Source organism: Natator depressus, chromosome 9, assembly GCF_965152275.1.
Source record: "Natator depressus isolate rNatDep1 chromosome 9, rNatDep2.hap1, whole genome shotgun sequence".
Taxonomy (NCBI): Eukaryota; Metazoa; Chordata; order Testudines; family Cheloniidae; genus Natator; species Natator depressus.
This window is the reverse complement of record NC_134242.1, coordinates 60,129,496-60,154,105: the sequence shown is the minus strand read 5'-3', so window position 1 is coordinate 60,154,105 and position 24,610 is coordinate 60,129,496. Positions and strand designations below refer to the sequence as shown.

Genomic DNA, 24,610 nt, shown 5'->3' with positions numbered 1-24,610 from the left:
TACCCTAACTGTGGCAGGCATGGGAGGAGGCTAGGGAAGGGATGAGCCTTTGGAAATTAGCAGGAGGTTAGAGAGGGCAGGCCCTGCCTGGAAAGGTGGACACTGGGGTGGAGCTGGCAGTCCAGCAGGTGGACACTATAGGGCCCTAAACTAAAGGCAGGCCTAGGAAGTGATGACACAATGCTGCTATGTAGGGTGAATTTGGAATCTGTCCCGTCAGCCAGCCTAGGTTCCACAGGCATCTGGGCCGGCTACATCAGCCTCCCCCTCCTCAGAATTCAGTGCTTCACTGACACTTGCCCGTTGGCATGCTGTTGTGCCCCAGGCCTGTACATGGATGCCCAGGTGCATGCAGCAGCCCTGCACACATGCTCCCCCCCAGCCCTGCACACACCAGCACTACACATATACACGTGCCCACCAGTGCCACAAGCGCTTGCACGCAGAAGCCTTTCACAGGTACCTCAGCTCAGCCCGCACACCAGCGTCCCTCCCTGCATGCATCAGCCCCATTAATGCAACCGCTGGCTTGACACACGCATACCAACCGTGCTCGTTTGTGCATGCCACAGCCAAGCCCCACACCCCGAGGGCGCAGCAGCACAAGGGGAAGCTCTCAACCCCCTGCCCGGAGGTTACTTGTTTTTAATCATAAGCTAAAAAGGAAGTGAGGTAACAAGGCTGAGGGTGAGAAAAACATTCAAACCACAGACTGCCTGGAAAAGGGGCTGGGAGACTGGCTTACAGCTGGGGGGTTAGACATGGCTGGGTGGTTGGGGGCGGAGTATCCCTCAGGCCTGTCTGTCAGGCAGGAGCGCAGACACCAGAGAGGTGATTGCCAGGGTGCCCAGGGAGGCGGCCACCAGCGTGCCCCGTGAGAAGGGCTGTGTGTTCCTCCTCAGCCACTCGTACTCCTCCTCTAGCTGCTGTCTCTGCAGCTCTGGCCCTACGAGCTGGCGGATGGTCTCATAGTACGTGTTGAGATACTGGATCTGCAACCAGACAGGAGAAGGCCATGAGTGGTAGGCATGATGGGCAGCCCCAGCCTGCCCCGAGAGCCCCCACTCACCTGGTGCTCAGACAGGAAGCTGATGTCGATGAGGTTCCGGTCATAGGGCACCAGAGACACCATCTCAAAGGTCAGGTAGGCCTTCTCCCCTGCCCCATGCTGCAGCAGGAGAGAGAGAGTGAGGGGACCGAGCCCACCACCCCTCCCAGGCTGCTGTTTACACCCTGCCGGCCCTCCTGAGCCCTGACCTCCTCCTCCTCCTCACAGCGTGTCATGGCCCCAGTGCCACAGCCTCACTCATCTGCCACCACACCCCTCACTCGCTGCTGCGTGTCATGAAGTGCCTAGCTCTGTGCCACATGGTCAGTACCTGGCTTGAGAGACACGCCCCGCTCCCTCGTGCCCTGTGGCCAAGGGAAAGGTGCACGAAGCTAAAACCCCACACGTGGAGGTTTCAAATCCCAGTGCCTCCTCCACTGACTGGTCTCCGTCTGCCTGGGTGTTACCCGCCCTTCGCTCTCTGCATCCTCCTCTCGCCCCCCACCAGAGCATCTTCCCATTTTGCAGATGGGACAAGGTCACTGCAGACCCCCAGTCCCAGGGCCAGCTGCCTTGCAAATGGGCTGGGCCGGAGCAGCTCCCTGGGTGACACATTGTCCCGCCCATGGCTAGAGCTCACCCGAGGTTTGCGAGGCTGCTGCTGGGCCCTGTGGTGTCGCTCAGGTGCTAGAGGCACAGGTGGGCACCTAGCTTTGCTGCCTCTGGCCACTGGAGAGGGAGGCTGGCCCAAGGGTTTGGCATTCGCCAACATGGGAGACCTGGGGTCAATTCCCTGCTTTGCCATAGACTTCCTGTGTGACCTTGGCCATGTCTCTTAGCTGCCACTGTTACAGGCTCTGATTTGGGTGAATCACAGCCTCTCCCCACGCGATTAGCACCCAGGCCTTTCTCACATCTGAGCCAGTGTGAACCTCCCTCCCTTCCCTCTAACCGTGGCAAGAAGACAGAGCATCTCCCTACTGTTGGTAACCACACACCCTCCCATCCAGCCCAACTGGGAGGAATGGGGCATGGCTTAGTGCAGAGGCCAGTGCCTATTGGGGATGCTCAGTGTTGCTTATCTACGGACAGCAGGCAGCATGGCTGGAAGCATGGCATGCAGGGCCTAGCAAGACAGCCCTTCCGTGCAGACAAAGTAGGGGCAACTGCTCCTTCCCCTCCTCCAGCCTGGCCTCAGGGGAGGGGCCAACTAGCCAAGTCTTGCTGACCGCTCACGGACAGCCAGACTGCCCGGAGCACATGTGTACAGCCAGCCCTGCAGCTCTGCTCCAAGTAACTCTGTACTGGGGTTGCTCAGCGCTCAGGTACTCCAGAGCAAATGGGCTCGGGGGACAAGGAAAAGGGGGGTTCTCAGGTGGCTGGTTCTGCAGACTCCCTGGGACTCATGAGTCCTGCTGGGCTCTCTCCAGCCCATGCATCATCCCCAGTATCTGACCCAGCAGGAGTTTCCCCCTGCATACAGCTCCAGGGAACCATCGTACAGCTGGACTCTGCTATCAGCACTGTGTGACCGGGGCTAGGCATCAGCTCCCTCTCCGCAGCCTGTGAGTCAGTGAAGTGCCAGCTGGGGGGCTGTGGCTATTTTGTCAGTCGTGACTTTTGGCCCTTGCCTGAGCTATGGTCCCTTCACTCAGTTCCCGGCCCGGGATGTTCTTGTGAAAGGAGCCGTCACACCTTTCCCACTGCAGGCTCCTTCGCTGATTCCAGTCTGGGCTCTGCTGCAACCTGGCCTGGAAACAGCTCGGCTCCCTGGTCTCTTCCTTTCCTAGCTCTGGCTCCTTCCAGTGCCTCGCCCCCTTGGCCCCAGCCCAGTGAGTTGTGCTGAGGAACTGCCTTCCCAGCAGTGCATCTCTGCCATGGTTCCGGACCCGGTCCCACCTACATGGTGGCTCCCTTTTGGGATCCCACCAGGTTCCTTTCTCCAGCTCTGCTCTTTGCTCCCTGGCGTTTCCTCTCTGCTCACTCCCAAGCTGACCCAACCGTGCTTTTCCACACCTCGCTGCCTGTCTGGGTCAACCTTACGTGGCTGTTTCTCCTCTTCCTGTGGCTGGACGGCTGAGACAGGTGTGTTTGCATTGAGCAAGAGGTGCCTGCCCTGCCACAGCTCACCACCTCTCCCTTCCAACGTGGTTCCATTTGCCACACTCCCTACAGCCCAGTGTGGCCTGTCCTGCTCTCACACCTGGGGCTGCTAAGCCTCCATAACACCACTGGGGGCGAGGGCTACTATTCTTGGCTCCTGCTCTGCACACAATGTGCTCTGAGCTGTGATCGGCTCCACCCCAGCCCTCACTGCGCCCTCCACGTCCGTGCTGCAGCTTCTCCCGGGGATGCTGGCAAGGTGGCACCGAGTTCACTGATACTGGTGAAGGCTCATGTGTGGATCCCTTTTGGGGCTCACAAGACCCACACTGACTCAGTGGCATTGGTTTAACACATGGTTTTAAAATGCCAGGAGACCAAATCCAGCTAGACACCTATCTGGTCTCCCTGGTGCCCTAACTAGTGCACCTGCACTCTCTGGCTGGTGGGTGCAGCAGGGCACAAGGGCTGTCATTTTGCACACACGCTACAGGGCCCCATCCTGCCACACAGACCCCGGGACACACAGCCAGGCCCCACTGCCCCCACCCAGACGCCAGCATGCGCAGCTGGGTCCCTCTGCCCCACCCAGACCCCAGCACACACAGCCAGGCCATGCTGATCCTGCAGCCAGCAAGTTGAGCTCTTTGATGATCTGCCCAAGAACATGAATAAGTACAGACTCAATCTCCTGTGTGTTCAGAGTCTCATAGACTCCAAGGCCAGAAGGGACCATTGTGACCATCCAGTCTGACTCCCTGTATAGCACAGGCCAGAGAACTACCCCAGAATAATTCCTAGAGAAGATCTCTTAGACATCTCTGGCCTCACACACCCTTCCCCGAGCCATTGCTAAGCATCTGGTAGGGAACTCATAAAGCAGTGAGCAAACAACCAGGGAGCTTTGCAAACAGGGGCCGCTAACAGGGAGTTTGGAGAGGGACTTTGGAAGGGGAGTGGGAAGGGGGCAAGGTACACTTGCCATTCTTTAAAACCTTTACACTAAACTATAATCAAAACTTCTTGATTTAAACAAAAACCCTATCATTAACCTAGGTAACTGTAGGAGAAAATGCAGGCAGAAGCCCAGCAGCAGAGTGGGGGCTATCCTGTTTATTGCACTCAGTGTAGCATGCATGATTACCTGCCCTGTGGGCGGGTGGCGTATGTGTGCATTCGGTGCAAGGAGCTCCTGGCCCTCAGAGACCATGAACGGGCTTTGGAGGCCAGGGTGGCGGAAATGGAGGAGCTAAGGGAGGCAGAGAGGTATGTTGATGAGGCTTTCCGGGACACTGTAGATTTGTCCCACCTCCGGTCAGACAGCTATTAAGGAGGATGAAAGGCCCAGAGAAGGAGAGTAGTCAACGGGAAGAGAGGGAAACCTTTCCATAGTTGGGACCCTCCTTCCAGATGACGTTGGGGTATCCTCTCGCATTGAGGTTACCTCACCGGGGGAGGGAACTCCAGTCATTAGGAAAAGGCAGGTGTTAGTAATGGGAGATTCGATCATTAGAAACATAGATAGCTGGTTTGTGATGACCGGGAGAACCGTATGGTGACTTGCCTGCCTGGTGCGAAGGTAGACTTATGTGTAGTGCTGGGGAGGAGCCGGTGGTCGTGGTACATGTAGGTACCAATGACGTAGGGAAGAGTAGGAGAGACAGACGTCCTGGAGGCCAAATTTAGGCTGCTAGGAAAGAGACTGAAATCCAGGACCTCTGTGGTGGCGTTCTCAGAAATGGTTCCAGTGCCACGCGCAGGGCCAGGTCGGCAGGCAGAGCTTCAGAGTCTCAATGCGTGGATGAGACGATGGTGTAGAGAGGAGGGGTTTAGATTTTTTAGGAACTGGGGAATCTTTGGGGATAGGGGGAACCTATACAGGAAGGATGGGCTCCACCTAAACTAAAGTGGATCCAGACTGCTGACACTTCACATTAAAAAGGTTGCAGAGCAGTTTTTAAACGAAGAGATGGGGGAAAGCCTATTGCTGCAGAGGCGCACGTGGATCGGACAGAGACTTCTCTTAGAGGAGAGTCTATTGATAGAGATTCTCTAGGGTTTAGTCAGGAGGAGGGAATGAAAGAGCACAAAGTATGGGCCAGATCAGACAAGAAACATTCACATAAAGAATCTGACACATCAGAAAAGGGCAGACAAATAAACAGTGACAAGTTTTTCAAGTGCTTGTACACAAATGCTAGAAGTCTAAATAATAAGATGGGTGAACTAGAGTGCCTCCTGTTAAAGGAAGATATTGCTATAATAGGCATCACAGAAACCTCATGGAGTGAGGACAATCAATGGGACACAATCATTCTACGGTACAAAATATATCGGAAGGACAGAACAGGTCATGCGGGGTGGGGGGGAGAGAATGGCACTATATGTGAAAGAAAATGTAGAATAAATGAAATAAAAATCTTAAATGAATCCACATGTTCCATAGAATCTCTATGGATAGTAATTCCATGCTCTAATAAGAATATAACAGTAGGGATCTATGATCGACCACCTGACCAGGCCAGTGATAGTGACGATGAAATGCTAAGGGAGATTAGAGAAGCTATCAAAATAAAAAAACTCAATAATAGTGGGGGGTTTCAATTATCCCCATATTGACTGGGTACGTGTACCTCAGGACAAAATGCAGAGACAAAATTTCTCGATACTTTAAATGACTGCTTCTTGGAGCAGCTGGTACAGGAACCCACAAGGGGAGAGGCAACTCTCGATCTAGTCCTGAGTGGAGAGCAGGATCTGGTCCAAGAGGTAACTATAACAGGACCGCTTGGAAACCGTGACCATAATATAATAAAATTTAACATTCCTGTGGTGGGAAGAACACCTCAACAGCCCAACACTGTGGCATTTAATTTCAGAAAGGGGAACTATGCAAAAATGAGGAGGTTAGTTAAACAGAAATTAAAAGGGACAGTGACTAGAGTTTCAGAGTAGCAGCCGTGTTAGTTTGTATCTGCAAAAAGAACAGGAGGACTTGTGGCACCTTAGAGACTAAAATAAATGTGTTAGTCTCTAAGGTGCCACAAGTCCTCCTGTTCTTTTTGCAGTGACTAGAGTGAAATCCCTGCAAGCTGCATGGACACTTTTCAAAGACACCATAATAAAGGCTCAACTTAAATGTATACCCCAAATTAAAAAACACAGTAAAAGAAATAAAAAAGAGCCACCGTGGCTTAACAACCATGTAAAAGAAGCAGTGAGAGATAAAAAGGCATCTTTTAAAAAGTGGAAGTCAAATCCTAGTGAGGTAAATAGAAAGGAGCATAAACACTGCCAAATTAAATGTAAAAATGTAATAAAAAAAGCCAAAAAGGAGTTTGAAGAACAGCTAGCCAAAACCTCAGAAGGTAAAAACAAAATGTTTTTTAAGTACATCAGAAGCAGGAAGCCTGCTAAACAACCAGTGAGGCCCCTGGATGATCGAGATAGGAGCACTTAAAGACGATAAAGTCACAGAGAAACTAAATGAATTCTTTGCTTCAGTCTTCACAGCTGAGGATGTTAGGGAGATTCCCAAACCTGAGCTGTCTTTTGTAGGTGACAAATCTGAGGAATTGTCACAGATTAAAATGACACTAGAGGAGGTTTTGGAATTAATTGAGAAACTTAACAGTAACAAGTCACCGGGACCAGATGGCATTTACCCAAGAGTCCTGAAAGAACTCAAATGTGAAATTGCAGAACTATTAACTATGGTTTGTAACCTGTCTCTTAAATCAGCTACTGTACCCAATGACTCGAAGACAGCTAATGTAACGCCAATATTTAAAAAGGGCTCTAGAGGTGATCCTGGCAATTACACACCAGTAAGTCTAACATCAGTACCGGGCAAATTAGTTGAAACAGTAGTAAAGAATAAAATTGTCAGACACATAGAAGAACATAAATTGTTGCACAAAGGTCAACATGGTTTCTGTAAAGAGAGATCATGTCTTACTAATTTATTAGAGTTCTCTGAGGGGTCAACAAACATGTGGACAAGGGGGATCCAGTGGAAATAGTGTACTTAGATTTCCAGAAAGCCTTTGACAAGGTCCCTCACCAAAGGCTCTTACGTAAATTAAGTTGTCATGGGATAAGAGGGAAGATCCTTTCATGGATGGAGAACTGGTTGAAAGACAGGGAACAAAGTGTAGGAATAAATGGTAAATTTTCAGAATGGAGAGGGGTAATTAGTGGTGTTTCCCAAGGGCCAGTCCTATGACCAATCCTATTCAACCTATTCATAAATGATCTAGAGAAAGGGGTAAACAGTGAGGTGGCAAAGTTTGCAGAAGATACTAAACTGCTCAAGATAGTTAAGGCCAAAGCAGACTGTGAAGCACTTCAAAAAGATCTCACAAAACTAATTGATTGGGCAACAAAATGGCAAATGAAATTTAATGTGGATAAATGTAAAGTAATGCACATTGGAAAAAATAACCCCATTATTACAATATGATGGGGGCTAATTTAGCTACAACTAATCAGGAGAAAGATCTTGGAGTCATCGTGGACAGTTCTCTGAAGACATCCACGCAGTGTGCAGCGGCAGACAGTCAAAAAAGCAAACAGGATGTTAGGAATCATTAAAAAAGGGATAGAGAATAAGACGGAGAATATCTTATTGCCCTTATATAAATCCATGGTATGCCCATATCTTGAATACTGAGTACAGCTGTGGTCCCCTCATCTCAAAAAAGCTATACTGGCATTAGAAAAGGTTCAGAAAAGAGCAACTAAAATGATTAGGGGTTTGGAACTGGTCCCATATGAGGGAGATTAAAGAGGCTAGGACTTTTCATCTTGGAAAAGAGGAGACTAAGGGGGGATATGATAGAGGAATATAAAATCATGAGTTTCAGAGTAGCAGCCGTGTTAGTCTGTATTCGCAAAAAGAAAAGGAGGACTTGTGGCATCTTAGAGACTAACCAATTTATTTGAGCATAAACTTTCGTGAGCTGAGCTGTAGCTCACGAAAGCTTATGCTCAAATAAATTGGTTAGTCTCTAAGGTGCCACAAGAACTCCTTTTCTTTTTTTGAAAATCATGAGTGGTGTGGAGAAAGTGAATAAGGAAAAGTTATTTACTTGTTTCCATAATATAAGAACTAGGGGCCACCAAATGAAATTAATGGGTAGCAGGTTTAAAACAAATAAAAGGAAGTTCTTCTTCACTCAGCGCACGGTCAACCTGTGGAACTCCTTGCCTGAGGAGGTTGTGAAGGCTAGGACTATAACAGGGTTTAAAAGAGAACTGGATAAATTCATGGAGGTTAAGTCCATGAATGGCTATTAGCCAGGATGGGTAAGGAACGGTGTCCCTAGCCTCTGTTTGTCAAAGGGTGGAGACGGATGGCAGGAGAGAGATCACTTGATCATTACATGTTAGGTTCACTCCCTCTGGGGCACCTGGCACTGGCCACTGTCGGTAGACAGGATACTGGGCTGGATGGACCTTTGGTCTAACCCAGTATGGCCTTTCTTATGTTCTTATGAACTGTCACCAGCTGTCACTTGGCTAAGCCCTCAAATCCCTTTACCCTCACCTGGGCTCCAAGTCTGGCCCAGCCCTCTAGAATTGAGGGAGAAAGTGCGGGGAAGGAGGGGAAGGGAAGGTGGCTGCCGACCAGTGATGCGTCAGCAAGGCCTGTCCCATCAGGGGTGAGGAAGATTAATCACCTTGGTCTGAGCTTCCACCACCAGTGCCACGTCTTCAATGCGGATTCCAAACTCACCCTCCTGGTAATAACCGGGCTCTGGGGAGCAGACACAGGGAGGCCAGTGAATCCAGAGCCCTGACAACCCTGTCACGCTGTAACTGGGGTCTCTCTCACACCCCTGGGATCACAGAGCTCCAGCTGCATGATTCCCACTTCCCCAAATACCTCCAGGCCACAAGCTAGACACCAGGGCCCTGTCCCACAGCACTACCCCCCACCCCTTAGCCCTGGCAAGTGCCCAGGACTGCCATGGGGTCCTGGATGCATGTCATGTCATGGAGGCATGGGGTCTGGGGGATTTCATGAAGGGCGATGCTGCCTGAGAGTAGAAGGCACAAGAGCCCATGTCTCGGAGCACAGGGGTACTGGAAGTGCCCGGTACAGGGGTTGTGAGGGACATGCATACCTATGGACGTGAACATCCCTTTGACCAAGGGCACGTTGTTGGACTGGAATCCCACTGGCCCTGCCGAGAGAAGATGCCAAGTTTATTTCTCCTTCTGGATGCTGGAGCAGGATGAGCCCAGAGACTGGAGACATCCTCTCCCTCCTCCATAAGCAGGGTCTAGTGGATAGGGGGGCTGCACCTTCCACGGGCTGCACCTTCCACACGCATAGGGCCTGGGGACCTGTGCTTATCGTGCATCTACCCAGAGCCCAGCCTGCTTAGCAACCCTTCACCCCCTGGCACCCCCAGACGATTCCCTCTGCTGGGCCTCTTGAGCCAGCCAGGCATCCAGCAGGCTGAGCTGCCACACTGCCCAGCCATTAGTATCCTTCAGACCCTGTGATGAGAGGTGCTGTGCTCCCTGGGGCCATGACGAAGTCACTGGGCGGGTGTGGGGCATCCAGTTGCCAGCAGGGGATTGAGAATTCTTGGTGGGCATAGGGCACCTGTATCACAGATACTGGCCTAGCAATGGGAGCAGGGAGACAGGGTGAGGGAGAGCTGTTGGCGCAGCTCCCCTGTGCCTGTCCAGTCCAAACTCCCAGGGGTGGGGGTGAGAGCCAAGGGGGCACAGGCCCTTGTGGTGTTTCCCTTGGGGACAGGCAACCAGCAGAGCACCTACACTCATGGACAGACAGAAAATTGCCGATGCCATGGCCAGTCCCGTGGCCATAGTTGAGTCCAACCTCCCACAAGGCTCGGCGTGCGAAGGCCTCAACCACTCTCCCTGAAACACAAAAAGCCAAGAAGTCCTCAGAGAAGAAGCCATGCCCATCCCCAGTGCACCTGCCTGCATAGCAGAATGCTAAACTGTATTATACTGTTCACCCATTGGGTGTCGGTGTGTGTGTACTACCTCGTTTAAGCTAACCTTAGCCATACGTGGCAGAGCATTAAAGGATCTTACAGTGACCAGGTCTGCTGTGTCTCTCTCTCTGGGAAGGAATTTCTGTGGTCAGTCAATAGCTGGTACAGAAGCCTGACCTGCTAGAAGCAGCCCTGCTGCTATGTACAGGAAGTACATGACATAGTGTCAGAAGTAAACTAATGCCAGAGGAGAACAAACAGAAGGAACAAAGCAGCAAAGGTTGCAAACAGAAGGGAAAAAGGAAGAAAGGTTGCAGGATCTCATCAACATGCCACACTTCAATGCCCCTGAGAACTTCAGCTTTGACAAAGGGACAGACTGGAAGCAATATTTTGGAAGATTTCCAATTGCTACACATTTATTTATTATTAAACTTTAATTTACGCTGTGGGGAAGCAGGCAGAGCATATCTTTAAATCCTTTGACTTTACTGAAGCCAGTCACAAAGCTGACAAGGAAAGGGCTCTGGCTATATTTGATGCATACTTTATGCCTCAGAGAAATGTGGCTCATGAAAAACCACATTTTCACTAGAGAATTCAAGGACCAGGGGGAAATGGTGGATGTTTTATAAGAGCTTTGCATGCATAGGCTGAAAACTGTGATTTTGGAACTGCAAAACATGAAAATATCAGAGACAAGCTGATTATGGGAGTAACATATAAAAATCTTTCACAGCAGCTACAACTGAAGACGACTAGCTGTAGCTATGGATAACAAAGTACTCTGAACTAGTCAAACAGCAGAACAAAAGGCTGGAGCACCTTCAGAAACCTGAAACTAGCTTAGACACTGTAAACAGACACTTGAGAGCACTAAAAGCCATTACCATAAAACTCCTGAGGCAAGAAGAGAGAACTCCAGAGGGATAAATTCCAGCCTGCATGCATTAGGTGTGGAAAAAGTCCTATCCCAAGAGATGATGCATGTCCAGCCAGAGGCAAAAGATTCAATACAGGCACAAGATATGGACAGCACCAAAGCAGTGAAATTGAATATTCATAGCAAGACTATTGATTTTAAACTTGACTCAGGAACTGAAGTCAGTCATCTCAGAAGAGACGGACAAAAACCTGTCTAGCCCTGGAGGGATTCAGAACTGCATGGGCCAGTCCCCCACCGAAACAACTTACAAAGACAAAAGCTTTGCATTCAGAGTGCACATGTGAAGAAAGGACCACAGACCAGCAGCCTTCTCAGCCGCAGCATAGCTGCCAGGATGGGCCTAGTGAGGAAGGTGAAAGAACTCGATGGACTATTTGGTGATATTGGACTTCTGAAAGGGGATCCAGTACAAATAACCTTAAGAGACTATGCTGAACCATACAGTGTACGTACAGATCACAGGATTCCCATCCCGTTACTTCATAGAGTGGAAACTGAGTTAAAGAGAATAGAGTAGATTGGATTAAACCAGAAAATCTCTGAACCAACAGCATGGTGTGCTCCAGTGGTACAAAGAAAAATGAAAAAAAAAAAATCGTTGTGGATCTTAAGAGACTCAGTGAAGCAGTTGTAAGAGAAACATATATCCTCCCAACTAGGGTTACCATATTTCAGGTTCCCAAAAAGAGGACACTGCCAGAGGGGAGGTGTTGGAGGGGAAGGGGGAGCTGGAGATGGGGTACAGTTGGGGGTGCTGAAGGGGGTACCTGCAGCGGGGGTACTCACTGGAGGTGAGGGGCAGTGTCACTCCCTGTCACGGTGGCAGGGCAGCTGGCACAAGCCCAGGATGCAGCAACAGACGTCAGTCAGCGCCTCCCTGCAGGACCCCCTCCCCAGGGCTAGGAGCCCGCCTGGGTGGGCAGGATCCAGCAGCTGTGGCTTGCAGGGGAATGGACCAATCAGCTGCAGATGCAGAGGAGGGACCAATCGGAAAGCGGACCAATCGAGGCTCTTTCTGAGCTGCTGCTTGTCTGCTCTGCAAAACCCCCGGACATTGCCTGTTATTTTTAAAATCCCCCCCAGACAGAGAAAGGAGAATCAAAAAAGAGGCTGTGTCCAGGGAAACCCGGACGTCTGTAACCCAACTTCCAGCACTGGGTAACTTCCCCCTCAAAGTGAAAGGAGGTATAGTATTCTCCAAGCTGAATGCCTCGAGCAGATTCTGGCCAGTTCCTTTAGCCAAAGAAAGTGCTAAACTGACTTCACTGATCACACCCTTTGGGGGACTTTGCTTTTGAATGTTACCTTGTGGGATTCCCAGTGCACCTGAAAGTTTCCAAAGAAAGATGGCAGAACTGCTAACAAACACAAATGGAGCTGTAGGTTTCATGGATGTCATTATGGGTCTTCGATAGGAGAACACAACAAATCCCGCAACCAAGGTCTCAGCCTAATCAGTCACTCTGGACTGAAGCTAAACAAGGAAAAGTGCATTTTCACCTACCCTAAATCAAAATTTTGGGACAGACAATAAACAAAGATGGAATCAGTCCTAGCCCTGAGAAAGTAGAACCAATTGGAGAATAGAATGCACCAACGAACGTACCAGAACTGAGACGAGTACTGGGGATGGTACATTGCCCTGGTCAATACCTACAAGACCCTTCTGCAGAGACAAAACCTCCGACTGAACTGTTAAAGTCCAATACATCTTGGCTGTGGGGGCCAAACCAAGAAATTGCCTTTAAAAAGGTAAAAGAAATGATCTCAACAGCTCCAGTTCTCACGTACTATGATGTGCTCACAATGCTCGGTGCGGATGCAAACAAGCTACAGCCTAGGTGGGGTACTATTGCCACAACATGGCTCTGAGTGGAAGCCAGTTGCATTTTGCTCTCTCACACTTACAGAAGCAGAAAAATGGCAGGCACAGATTGAAAAGGAGGGCCTGGCAAGAACATGGGCATGTGAGAACTTTCTCAGATCTCTGTGGACTGAATTAATTTACATGGGTAACAGACCAAAAACCCCAGGGAACCCTCATCAACAGAAAACACCTGGATCAAGCACCACTGAGATGCCAGGGCTCTTGGGTGGGTTGATCCATCTGAAAAGCCAACTATGCCCCAGAGCACTGACTCTCAGGTTCTCCCCGGCCTTGTTCTCAGCATGGGGCGCAGCCAGTGATCCCAGGGCAGGGCTGTCCCCAGCTTGGCACCTACCTGACGTTTCGGAGGGGAAGACAAGCCTGGCCAGGTCGATGTTTCCCATCAGCACTCGTGTGTATGCTTCCTGCATGGGACAGAACAAGTCAGGGGCCACCTGCAGCACTTGTCATGGCTGCAGTGATGGCAATGCAAGGGGGCAGGGTGTCCATGCAGACCCACAACCCCTCTTCTGCATGGCATCAGAATTGCTCCGCTGTGGGCCCTATGACTGCTAGCAGCTAATGGAGACTCTCCTCTAGCTAGGTGGTGGGGCCTGTGTTTCTGTAGCAGGGGAAGGTGGGCATGTCCCAGCTGGCGCCATGAAGTCTCAAGTCTCAAGGTGTGGTGTTACCGTGGCTGTGAAACTCAAGCTGGCTGTGGAGTTGAACAGGGTGCTGTCCTGTCCTGCTGCCTCTTGGCCCTCCAGGGGCTGGTGTCTGGGAGCCAAGGGATGGAAAGAGGAGAGGGCCCTTATTACTGACACAGGCAGGGAGTGGGGAGCCCTTGCCATCTCCGCCATGAGAGATGCACATCAGTCCAGGACTGTGGCAGATGGTGCCTGGGACCCAGCCACAGGCCAAGGGCAAGGGGTCCACATAGGGGCATGCTCAGTACCTTCTGGAAAGGGGTGGGCTCTCCCCAGTGGACAGTCCGGGTTATATCCGTGGTTCCATCCCTGCAGCAGAAGGAAAAGTCAGCAGCATCCCCAGGAGCCGTGCCATGACTTTGTGAGCCTGGGACTCCCCGCCTGCAGAGCACGGAGCCGGTCCCTCTGCTGGAGGGCAGAGCAGCTCCTGTCTGTCCTCCTGCCCGCTGTGGGACCGGAGGGGCACTGGGCTGGGTACACCCTGGGGGAAGGCGGCTCAGTGCAACCACCATGGTTTGCCTGTTTCTGGACATGGTTAGTGCTGTTCTTGTGGGGACAGAGCTGGGGCAGCATGAACATGAGGCCAGGCCATACGCACAGATATTGCCCTCCGGAGTCCGACAGGTACATTTCATCCACAGACAACTTTCGGCTGCTGATGTTGGATGGACTGAAAGGGAAAAACCCCACAGTAACCAAGAGATTCCGCTAACAACCCCAGCGGACACCCCGACAGCCCCCTCGTGTACATGCTTGCGTACACTCACATACGTGCTCACATGCTACGGCGGGCCAGTCCGAGGGCCTGGAGCAACAGATAGAAATGGGAAAGCTCTGCAGGTCCCCTCCCCCAAGAATGCCCCCCCTCCTCACCACAGCATTGGAGCACCCCACCATGCAGCAGCAGGGCCCCCCACGTGCCATGTGTGCAGTGGGGAGCTGAGAGGAGCATGGCATTCAGCTCTGAGAGGGCTGCAGCTGGCTCCCCTCTCTAGGGCAGGGAGCCCCACTACCTGGGCCCAGCTCCTGGGGCAGTTCTGTCTCCTGCCCTGCTGGCTGAAAGATTCCTGGTCCCATGGGCAGTGAGTGTGGGGGAGGTCCCGGTTGTGGAGGGCACCAGGGCCTGTCCCAGCGGCACTGATCCCGTCCCTGGAGAGGCTGCTCCGCTGGTACCTGTAGTGGGCGAGTGCTGCGTTGAGCCCGCTGGCAGAGATGGTCTCAAAGCTGGTGCCCCTGCAGTGCTCCTTCTCTCTGGAAAGGAGAAAGGAGCCCGGGAATGGGGGAGGGATGAGACTGTGCAGCCAGGCCCCTGGGGGTGAGGAGGGGGCAGTGTGGCTGCCTCCAGGGATTGGGAGGGCAGGGGACATGGTTGTGCCCTACAGACCCAGGAGGGGTCAGAGCAAGCCCTGGAGAGGGTGCAGCTGGAGTGTGAGGAAGTGTAATCTAGCTGGACCCTGGCAATTGGTTCTCTGGTCTCCCCCCTCCCCCCCCATCCCCCTCCCCACCGAGCCATGCATTGCTTCTTCCTCTTGGTTCCCAGTCTGGGGGGTGGTCTGGGGAAGGGAGGACACAGCAGGCTGGGGCTCACCCTGACCATCTCCCCCCCACACAGCTTCCTGGAGCCTGCTCTCCCCTCAGGCGGTGTGTAGCTGCCAGGGAATGGAAAGGTGATCAGCCTCTTTCTTCCAGTGCTCGGCTCTAGGACACCATCAGACTTCAACATCGCCTCACCACTAGGGGGCACTGCTGATCTATATAAACCCGGCCAGTGGAATGCTGGCCATGGGCACCCTAATGCTTGCCCTGCCCGCTCTCCATGCGGCGCTGCCTAGCAGGGCACAGGGGTCTGCAGGCATCCCTGTGTGGCCGTGGCCATGCCCGGCTCACCGACAGGGTCAACAACACAGAGCGACTCCTCTCTGGTCACTAAGGGCTCGTGGGGAGCATGGGCCCCAGAGCCAGATCCTGCCCCATGGATCCCATCTCCCACAAGGCCTGTGGCCCAGTCAATGTCCCATAGGGGCGGGAGTGGGAATTGCCAGGCTGGAGCCCAGGCAAGGGTCACGCTCATACTGACCTTCGCAGCTTGTCCACATAGCGAGCGCCGGAGAATTCATCCACCGACCCCTTGGGAACGTTCTTCTCCAGCCAGAGCAGGTATTGGATCACGGCCACGGCATCCCGCACCTGGGGGCAACCCACCAGGAGCCTGACTCTCCCAGGTGAGAGAAGCACCAGGCCCTTCCCCATGTCAGCCAGTCCCCCCTTCCGGGCCAGCCCCTCTGCAGAGGGAGAGCCAGCTCCTGCCAGCACTTACGTGGGCCACTCTCAGCAGCGCCTGCTCCTTGGCGTTCTTCACTGCCTTGGTCATCATCACGGGGGAGTAGCTGCTTTCCACAAGCTTGTCCTGCAATGGGCAGGATGGGCCGGGTGTCAGCCGGCCAGAGGAGCGAGGCTTGCCAGCCACGCTGCCCCTGAGTGCCCTGTGCGTGCTGGGAGCAGGGGGACGGCTATTCCCCTGAACTGCTGGCACACAGCAGCCCAGCTGGGGCCGGTGGCGGCTCCAGGCCCTGCACTTACCACCTGGCAGAAGAACTGGCTGGTTTCTGGGGGAGCAGGTGGGGGGGCATGGGTGGCGAGTCACACACCGAGGGCCTCTCAACCCCTCCTCTCGCACACCTGGGGCCTCTCAACCCCCCTTCCCTTGCACACATGGGGCCTCTCACCCCCTTCCCTTGCACACCCAGGGCCTCTCAACCCCCTCCCCTCACACCCGGAGCCTCTCACTCCCCCTCCCCTTACATACCCAGGGCCTCTCAATCCCCTCCCCTCATGCACCCAGGGCTTCTCAACCCACTTCCTCTTGCACAGACAGGACCACTCAGCCCCCTCCCGTCACATGTCCAGGGCCTCTCAACCACCTCCCCTCACACATCCAGGGCCTCTCAACCCCCTTCCCTTCACACACACTGGGCCTCTCACTCCCTCCCCTCACACTCATGGGGCCTCTCACCCCCCCATTCCCTCACATACCCGGGGCCTAACCCCCCTTCTCTTGCACATGCTGGGCCTCTTCCCCCCCCCCCCGCTTTGCACACTCAGGCACATCACTGCTGTCCCCTCCTTGCATGCCAGCTCCTTACATGGGTAATGCTACCCCTGATGCCCCTCACACAGGCAGATTAGCCAAAGCCACTCCCAGCCCGGGGCTGGCTCAGCCTGACCTGCAGACGCAGAAGAGAGGAGGTGGCAAAGGCATATCCCCTTGGTACTGGGAGGGCTGGGGCCGGCGCTCACCTGGGGGATCACTCCGTAGAGCCCATAGGTAGTGTATTCCGTCCCGATCCAGACCCGGACGTCTCCCTGGGCATAGGCCTGGACCCTGGCTCGCACCTGGTCATACTCCTCCACCTGCACACACAGGGGCCCCGGGCACTGTGCTTTCAGGGACTGCAGCGCCTCCATGCTCAGGCGGCTGCTGTCCACAAACAGACTGGGGGGAAGGAGCACCGGGCTGGGCTCAGCTGTGGCCTCCACCACTGTCCAGCAGCAGCGGGGCCAGCACCCTAGACCAGGGCTGGGGAGGGAGTGGGGCTGGAGCCTGAACACTGGGAAGAGAGCCCAAAGGGGATTGGGGAGCCGGCCCAGTCCCCAGAAGACGCACTGGGGCTCAGAGGAAGTGGAGAGCCAGTTCTTGGGGGACATGAGGGGGCTCAGAGGATGTGGGGGAGCTGGTGCCCAGGAGATATGCTTGGGCTCAAAGGGGGTGGGGAGCCGATCTGGTACCCAGGAATGTACTGGGGCTCAGAGGGATTGGGGATGTGGGGCCAGTCCTTGGAGGATTCACGGGCTCAGAGGGGATGGGGCAGCTGGTACAGTCCCTGGGGGAAATGCTGGGGCTCAGAGGAGCTGGGGGAGCCAGTCTGATCCCTGGGGGACACTCTTGGTCTCAGAGGGGCTGGGGGAGCTAGACAGGTACCTAGAGGACATGCTGGGGCTCAGAGGGGCTGGGGAAGCCGAGGGCCAGTCCACAGGGGATGTGCTGAGGCTCAGAGGGGCTCAGGGAGCAAGCCCGGGCCCCAGGGGATGTGCTGGGGATGGGGAGCTGCTCTGTACCTAATGTCTGATGTGGTCAGCAGTGCGTAGGAGTAGAAGACAGGGTTGTACGAGATGTCATCTCCTCGGAGGTTGAAGAGCCCTGTAGGAACAAAGGTGTTATAGACCCTCCCTTGTGCACCAGGTTGCCTGCCCTGCCCTAGTGTTGCTCCCCGCTGGGTTCCTGGGGCAGTGCTGGCAGAGGGTATGGGCACAAAGTGACACTAGAGTGGTGCCATCTGTTGGGATGGGTGAACAGTGCCCAGCACAAGGGGCCCTGATCTCACCCCGTAACAGTGAACAGCCAGGCCGGGCAGGCAGTCTCGGCTTGGTGTGGGATGCCCAGCAGGGAAGCTGCTCAGAGTGGTGCTAAGGGCACTGGGGGCAGCTGTTGGTATGCTGGGAGGGTCTGAGGGGTGCTGAGGACACTGGGGGGTTTGTTGGGGGGTTGGGAGGGTCTGAGAGGTGTTGAGGGCACTGGGGGTTTGTTGGGGGGCTGGGAGGGTCTGAGAGGTGTTGAGGGCACTGGGGGCTGTTCAGGTGCTGGGAGGGTCTGAGGGGTGCTGAGGGCACTGGGGAGCTGTTGGGGGGCTGGGAGGGTCTGAGGGGCACTGAGGGCACAGGATTGGCTGTTGGGGGCTGGGAGGGTCTGAGGGCACTGGGGGGGTGGTGCTGGGGGCCTTGGACACCAGGGCTGCCGGCGAGAAGCCAGGGGTGTGGGCTGAGGCCATGGTAGGGAGGGTGCAGTGGCAGGATGGTCCTGGGCCACAGCGCTCACAGGCTGTCTCCTCTAGAGCCGACAGCAGCACTGCCGTGGGGCTCCTGTAATGCTGCTCCATCTGCCTCCGGATCCCGGACACTTTCTCCTGCCAGGTGCTGCCTGAAAGGACAGGGGGGGTTGGGCATGAGAGTCAGGTACACGCAGGGCCCCATGCGAGCCCCTGGCTCATCCCTGCCCTGCTGGAGACCATTCGTTCCTCCAAAGCCTGCCCTGGCAGAGGGCTCGGGGCTGGCCAGGACTCTCTCCGCAGCCTCCCAGAAATGCTGTGCCCTCGGTGAGCAATCCAAGGACCTCCCAGCCTGACCCAGCCCAGCCAGACTCCGCCAGGGGAGCCCAAAACATCTGGAGAGCTCCGGGGAGCACAGGCACCTCCCTGGGGCCAGCTGTGTGCGTGGCACTTAGACATTTGCCCTCCATCAGCACGAACAGGTACACGCCGCCGACATCCCAGCATGCCCAGCGGCATGCAGGTGGTTGCTCTCCAGTGTCACCAGCAGGGGGCGCCAGGGAATGGGCTCACACGCCACACCTACCCGCAGGGAGCAAGTACCTACCCGTGAAGGTCTCTGGCAGCAGGTAGATCTTGCTGGTGGGCAAAGGAGGCCGCTGCGTGCCCCAAACCAGGTCCACAAGGTTGTCCTCGATGGGAACCAGGGTCCTGCTGGAACCCTGCAGAACGCGGGCATAACTGTTCCAGAGATCTGAGAAGGGATGCAGCTGTCAGTTAGGCTCAAAGGTATGGTCAGTCTTCTGCGCCCTCCACAGGCACTGCTCCGGCCAAGGTTTCAGGGGGGAGAGCCAGGGCAATGGGAGCTGGGCTGCAGTGTTAAGCCCCCCGCCCCATGTCCTAGGCCTTAGAGGGCAGGTACTGTGGAGTGGAATGGGGGGATGGAGGCTTGGCTCCTCGGGGCAGGTAGGAGACACAGGGAGCAGGGGTGATACCGATGGAGAAGAGGAAGGGATCCAGTCCAATGTTCTCGCCAGCGGGAATCTCTTGGAGCAGCCACTCGCCAATGGTATCAGTCCAGACTGCAAGACAGGGCACAGCACAGTGGCACGCGGGTTCTGGCGGGGGATGGGCAGGCTGGGAAGGGGGAGCAGGGCCCGGTACGGAGAGCTCAGGTGGCTTGTGTGTGCCATGCCTGGAGAAAGGCTCACAGCTCTGAGTGTCCATAGCTGATGGGCTGCCAAGCTGGTTCTGCCAGGAGCCCAGGGCTCTGAGTCACTGCTAAACTGGCAGCCTCATGGTACCAGGTGCTGTTGTGTGCCAGGCCGGGTTTGCCTGCAGCTCTGGAGACCAGGGCTCTGCAGTGAGAGGCTGGGCTCATGGTCCTGGGACTCCCCAGCGCTGGGCACTCATGGCAGCATCTGGGCACAGAAAGGCCGCTGAGGCCCTGAGACTGAAGGCGGCTCTGGGACTGGAGTGGGCAGCAGAGGTCGGGCTTGGCACAATCTCCCTGCCCATTGTGGCTACTGACTTGTCTTCTGCAGCTCCCAGTTGCAGTCCATCTGGCGCTCAGCCTGGGTCCAGTACCGACTGTCTGTCCACAGAACCGCCTTCTTCATTGTCACCACCCCAGTCCCTGAGACAGGGGAGGAGAAGGCTCATTAACCCGGTTCCAGACACTAGTGGTGCCAGTTGGGGGTGCTGTGGGGAGGGAATGCCCCTTCCAAGGGGGTTAGGGAGGACCCAGAGGGGGCCCTGTTGTGGGGGTGGGGAACGGAATTTGCTCCCAAGGAGTCTGTGAATTGGTGCCGCTGGCAGGCACATCTCACTGCCCCTCCCCTCCCAGAGGGGCTCTTGTCAGGACAGTTGCTGGGGTGGGCGACTCAAGCAGGGACCCGTTAGCCCCAGAGGCTAGTGCATCACTTGCCCTTTTGCTAATGCAGGGAGGGGCTTGCATGGCACTGCACGCTGGCCTGTTCTGCGGCTTCGCACAGAACAAATGACCCACCTTCCCAGCCTGCCTCTGCGGTGATGGCAGTGGGCAGCAGGATGGTGCCATGTGCCAACAGCCAGCAGGCGCAGATTGCAGACCCACAGCCCCTAAGGGATGGAAGGGACCTCAAAGGGTCACCTACCCCCTCCCCCTGCGTGGGCTTCTCCTTGTTGGGACTCCCACCTGCCTCCAGGGCAACAGGGACATGGGAAGTACTTGGTGTCCATGATGTGCTCACCGGTCCCCAGGGCTCCTTGCCCTGCACCAGCACATGCCCACCTTTGCAGTGAGGGATGCTATAATCTCAATGCAGTGAGCCTGGCAGGGGAGCCTGTTCCCATGGCTCTGCCCGCTGCCCATCAGTGCCCATCCTCAGCCCCCTTCCTCCTCCAGACATGGCCCAGCCAGACCCAGCCAGCTGGTTCCAGGAGGCCCCCATAGCCTCAGCAGTGCATGGGCTGGCTTCCCCTCGGCAGCTCGGAGCCCCTCTCTGGCTAACAAGGAGCGCAAGGGCTGGCTGACCCAGGGTTTGTGTGCTACGGAGGGGGAAGGTCTGTCCAGAGCTAAGTCTCACCCACCCCCACCCACCCTGTCTGGGATGCAGTCAGCTGGAGAGCTTGGGGCCTGGTGACTTTGTGTCCAGGGCGTGGGAATGGCCCCCCTGCGGATCAGGGAGAGAGCACACAAGGAGAGGCACCTTGTTCGGAGGGGGTGCTGGGAGGGGATGGGCCCACCAGGGGCATAATGAGGGTGCAGCCTGGCTAGAGAGGCCTGTGGGGTGGGGGATCCACGAGTGGGGGCAGGGAAGGTGAACGGGAATGCAGACAGGCCGTGGGGATGCACTCACCTGCAGATCCCGTGAAGCCACTAATCCACGCCAGCCGTGCATCCCGCTCAGCAATGTACTCACTCTGGGACACAGAGAGAGACGGCATGACAGTGCATGCCTGCCCCCTGCCACACGCAGAGAGACGCCATCACAGCGCACACCTACTTCCCTCATGCAGAGACACACCATCACAGTTCATGCTGCCCCACCCCACAGAGACACGCCATCACAGCGCACGCCTACCCCCCCGCAGACACGCCATCACCACACATGCCTACCCCCCCACAAAGACACGCCACCACAGTGCACGCCTGCCACATCACTCAGAGACACGCATCACAATGCACGCCTTTCCCCCCATGCAGAGACACGCCATCACAGCATACACCTACTCCCCTCATGCAGAGACACACCATGCCAGTGCACGCCTGCCCCCCTGTGATGCGGTGGGGATTTTCCCTTGTTAATGTTGTATGTGAGCCTATGTGAGTCTTACTGTTTTGCATGAATGCTGTGTGTGCCTGAGTTTCCCTGTGTATTGCACCAATGTCTAGGTGGTGGGAATAAGGGTGTGTGACTTTTGTGGGGGCTGCTCCAGCTGCCTGCATGGATGCTATGGCCTCCCCTTCATAACCTGAGACCCCGGGGGCGGGATGCAATCAGGTGAGTCTTGGCCCGGAAAGGGAGACAAAGGCCAGAGGAGGAGCAACGGGCAGGGCAGGGACCAGGCAGCTGGAAGCGAGTTGGCTGTCTTGGGGTACAAGCGGAGGGCCAGAGCCCTGACTCTAGGCTCCCCTCCCCTCAAGATGGACTTGGCTGAAAGTCACTGATTTCTGTGCTAACAAATTCTGTTCTATGACAGGGATTTCCCTACACCCCCCCTGAATTCCCCAACACCCCCCCTCCCCAGTTTTGTGAACTAGTCACATGCAGTGTTGCCAATGTAGTGATTGTTTGGAAATTTGAATTGAAATTGAAACATTAATACTGTACACACTTTAAAAGCATATAAAAAGCAGGGGTTCTCAAACTGGGGGTCAGGACCCCTCAGGGGGTCGTGAGGTTATTACATGGGGGTCGTGAGCTGTCAGCCTCCACCCCAAACCCCGCTTTGCCTCCAGCATTTATAATGGTGTTAAATATATAAAAATGTGTTTTTAATTTATAAGGGGGGGGGTTGCACTCAGAGGCTTGCTATGTGAAAGGGGTCACCAGTACACAAGTTTGAGAACCGCTGATATAAAATGTATGATAACATACGTGTATCTGCAAAAGTATAATACATTTGAAAAGTATGAACATAGACTAGCTTCCTTGTACAGCTGTTGTTTTTTATGACAATGCCAGTGCATTCATTTCGGTGATGTTGGCCAATCTAATAATTTCAAATTATGATTTGTAAGCAAAGTCTAAATGAGCTCTCCCTGACAGCTAGTGATGAGCTGGGGGCTGGGGGGAAAGGCTTCAGGACCAGATTGTATTTGCATTCACACCTAATCTACCTAGGTATCCAGCAAACAGAGCTGTGTTGCCCAAGTGATAGATTTTGGCTGGGGTTGGGTTACAAATCACTTGAATGTGGGGGTAATGAAATGTTGTTGTTCTTATTGTCTGAGTAAAGGGCAGTAGAACTGTACTTAGCCTGTGCTGATTGAGGGCATCAAGAGAGAGGGTGGGGACAGGTGTTTGGCTTGATGGTCTGCCTGAGTCACAAGTACTATTTGACCTGCCCCTCTCCACTGTTTAAAGACAGAGCTGATTAGGCTCCATAGAGAGTCTTTTGTTCTGTTAAGTGACCACTACAGCTAAAATCACTGATAATCAGGTCTAAGCGCTGAGACCTGCTGTGGGACAGGGTTTCTGTGGAAGAGACGGCCCAGTCTGCACTAGCAGCGAGGTTCCCCCACTGAGAGCTCAGCTGAAATCACTGAGAGCTGGGTGGAACCTCAAGAGACCAACTCGCAGAGGTCACAGTGGCAGGTGGCAGCAGAAGGTGACGGCTCAGGGCCATTGGTAACAGATCGATGGAGTGAACAGTGGCACAACAAACAACAGTGGCCAGAGCAAACAGTGAGCAGCTGGAGGAATGAGCAAGGTGCCTTCTTGCCCCCAACCTCGGAGGTGAACTCATGTGAAAGCACCTCTGAACTCTGAGTCTCCACTGACCAAGGACGACACCGGTGAACGTTAATGAGGCTGTTAAGAATGCTGGAGACACAACACAGTTCATGCGAACAAACATGGCTGTGGCATCATACTTTCTATTTAAGCAAGAGATACCACACACTACAAACTGGAGGCCAATGTTAAGTGCATTGTCACTTGTTCATCCTGAAGTTGAACACTGGTTCTGAACAAGACCAGCAAATGCTCACTATCTTTCTGCAAGAAACTCAACTGACTGGCTAGAAGCACGTGGTGCAACAGTGAAAGACTCAACAGTTGAAAAAGTGTAGAACTCTCTCACCACATTCAAAAAATTCACATACATGGCTGATGAATGCACAAATGCAAATGGGCATCAAGTATTAAGTCATTGTGTATGTTATCTTGATGTCCGTGGTAGGCCAGTAGATGTATTTCTAGATGTTCAAGTTATAGAAGACACATTGGCTGCATCTGTGACAACCTGCATCTTAGAAGAGTTAAATGCTTGTCACTTGGACCCCAAACAGATGGCTGCTTGTGCATTTGATGGACCTGCAAACTTCTCTGGAAGACATGGTGGAGTACAAGCTTTGCTCAGAGAAAAGTGTAACCCTAATCTCTCCTATGCAAACTACAGAGGCCATCTACTCCAACTAGCACTAGTATGAGCTGCAGACTCTTCAAAAGACATTAAAAAAGCTACAGATTTAATGTCTTCATTAGATTCTTTTTTCAGCAAGAGTCCAAAAAGACTGAATATCTTGGAAAATACAGAAGATATAGAAGATACACTGGGACTGAAGTTCAAATTAGTCCAAACTGGGAAAATCCTTTCGCTGTCTCTTGGCTGTTGTCTTAAAATTACTCCAGCCATTGTTACTGGCTTTGGAAAGTATCTACCAAGATGGGATGGATCTAAGTAGTGAGGCTGGTGGATTACTTTTGCTACTACGTTCAGAGAAGACTATTGCCGTTCTCTGTCTTGTAAGTCTACTGTTGAAACCACTTGGGTCATTAAACGATGCCATCCAGGCATCTGCTACAACAGTAGTAGATCTTTGTCCAGCAATAGAAGCTACATTTGGATCAATCAGAGAGCTATCCATTGAAAAAGTACTGGAAGAAGCAAAGACTTCAGTCCAGAAGTTGAGTAATGAAGGTATAATGAA

The 24,610-nt window shown here is 54.0% G+C and overlaps 1 protein-coding gene across 1 annotated transcript in view; it reads right to left on the bottom strand.

Annotated features, from left to right (window-relative positions):
- Nucleotides 1–631: 631 nt before the first annotated feature.
- The window catches only part of XPNPEP2 (X-prolyl aminopeptidase 2), a 38,850-nt gene continuing 14,871 nt past the window's right edge, over nucleotides 632–24,610 (bottom strand). The window contains exons 4-21 of the mRNA XM_074963064.1: nucleotides 21,312–21,375; nucleotides 20,003–20,107; nucleotides 19,467–19,553; nucleotides 19,079–19,225; nucleotides 18,522–18,623; nucleotides 17,765–17,846; nucleotides 16,946–17,141; nucleotides 15,966–16,055; nucleotides 15,726–15,835; nucleotides 14,822–14,899; nucleotides 14,247–14,318; nucleotides 13,897–13,957; nucleotides 13,297–13,366; nucleotides 9,944–10,048; nucleotides 9,280–9,339; nucleotides 8,833–8,909; nucleotides 1,070–1,168; nucleotides 632–992 (exon numbers count right to left, since the gene is read on the bottom strand). Coding sequence (XP_074819165.1) covers nucleotides 792–992; nucleotides 1,070–1,168; nucleotides 8,833–8,909; nucleotides 9,280–9,339; nucleotides 9,944–10,048; nucleotides 13,297–13,366; nucleotides 13,897–13,957; nucleotides 14,247–14,318; nucleotides 14,822–14,899; nucleotides 15,726–15,835; nucleotides 15,966–16,055; nucleotides 16,946–17,141; nucleotides 17,765–17,846; nucleotides 18,522–18,623; nucleotides 19,079–19,225; nucleotides 19,467–19,553; nucleotides 20,003–20,107; nucleotides 21,312–21,375 — 1,806 coding nt within the window. The 3' untranslated portion in view covers nucleotides 632–791. The remainder of the gene's footprint in view (nucleotides 993–1,069; nucleotides 1,169–8,832; nucleotides 8,910–9,279; nucleotides 9,340–9,943; nucleotides 10,049–13,296; nucleotides 13,367–13,896; nucleotides 13,958–14,246; nucleotides 14,319–14,821; nucleotides 14,900–15,725; nucleotides 15,836–15,965; nucleotides 16,056–16,945; nucleotides 17,142–17,764; nucleotides 17,847–18,521; nucleotides 18,624–19,078; nucleotides 19,226–19,466; nucleotides 19,554–20,002; nucleotides 20,108–21,311; nucleotides 21,376–24,610) is intronic.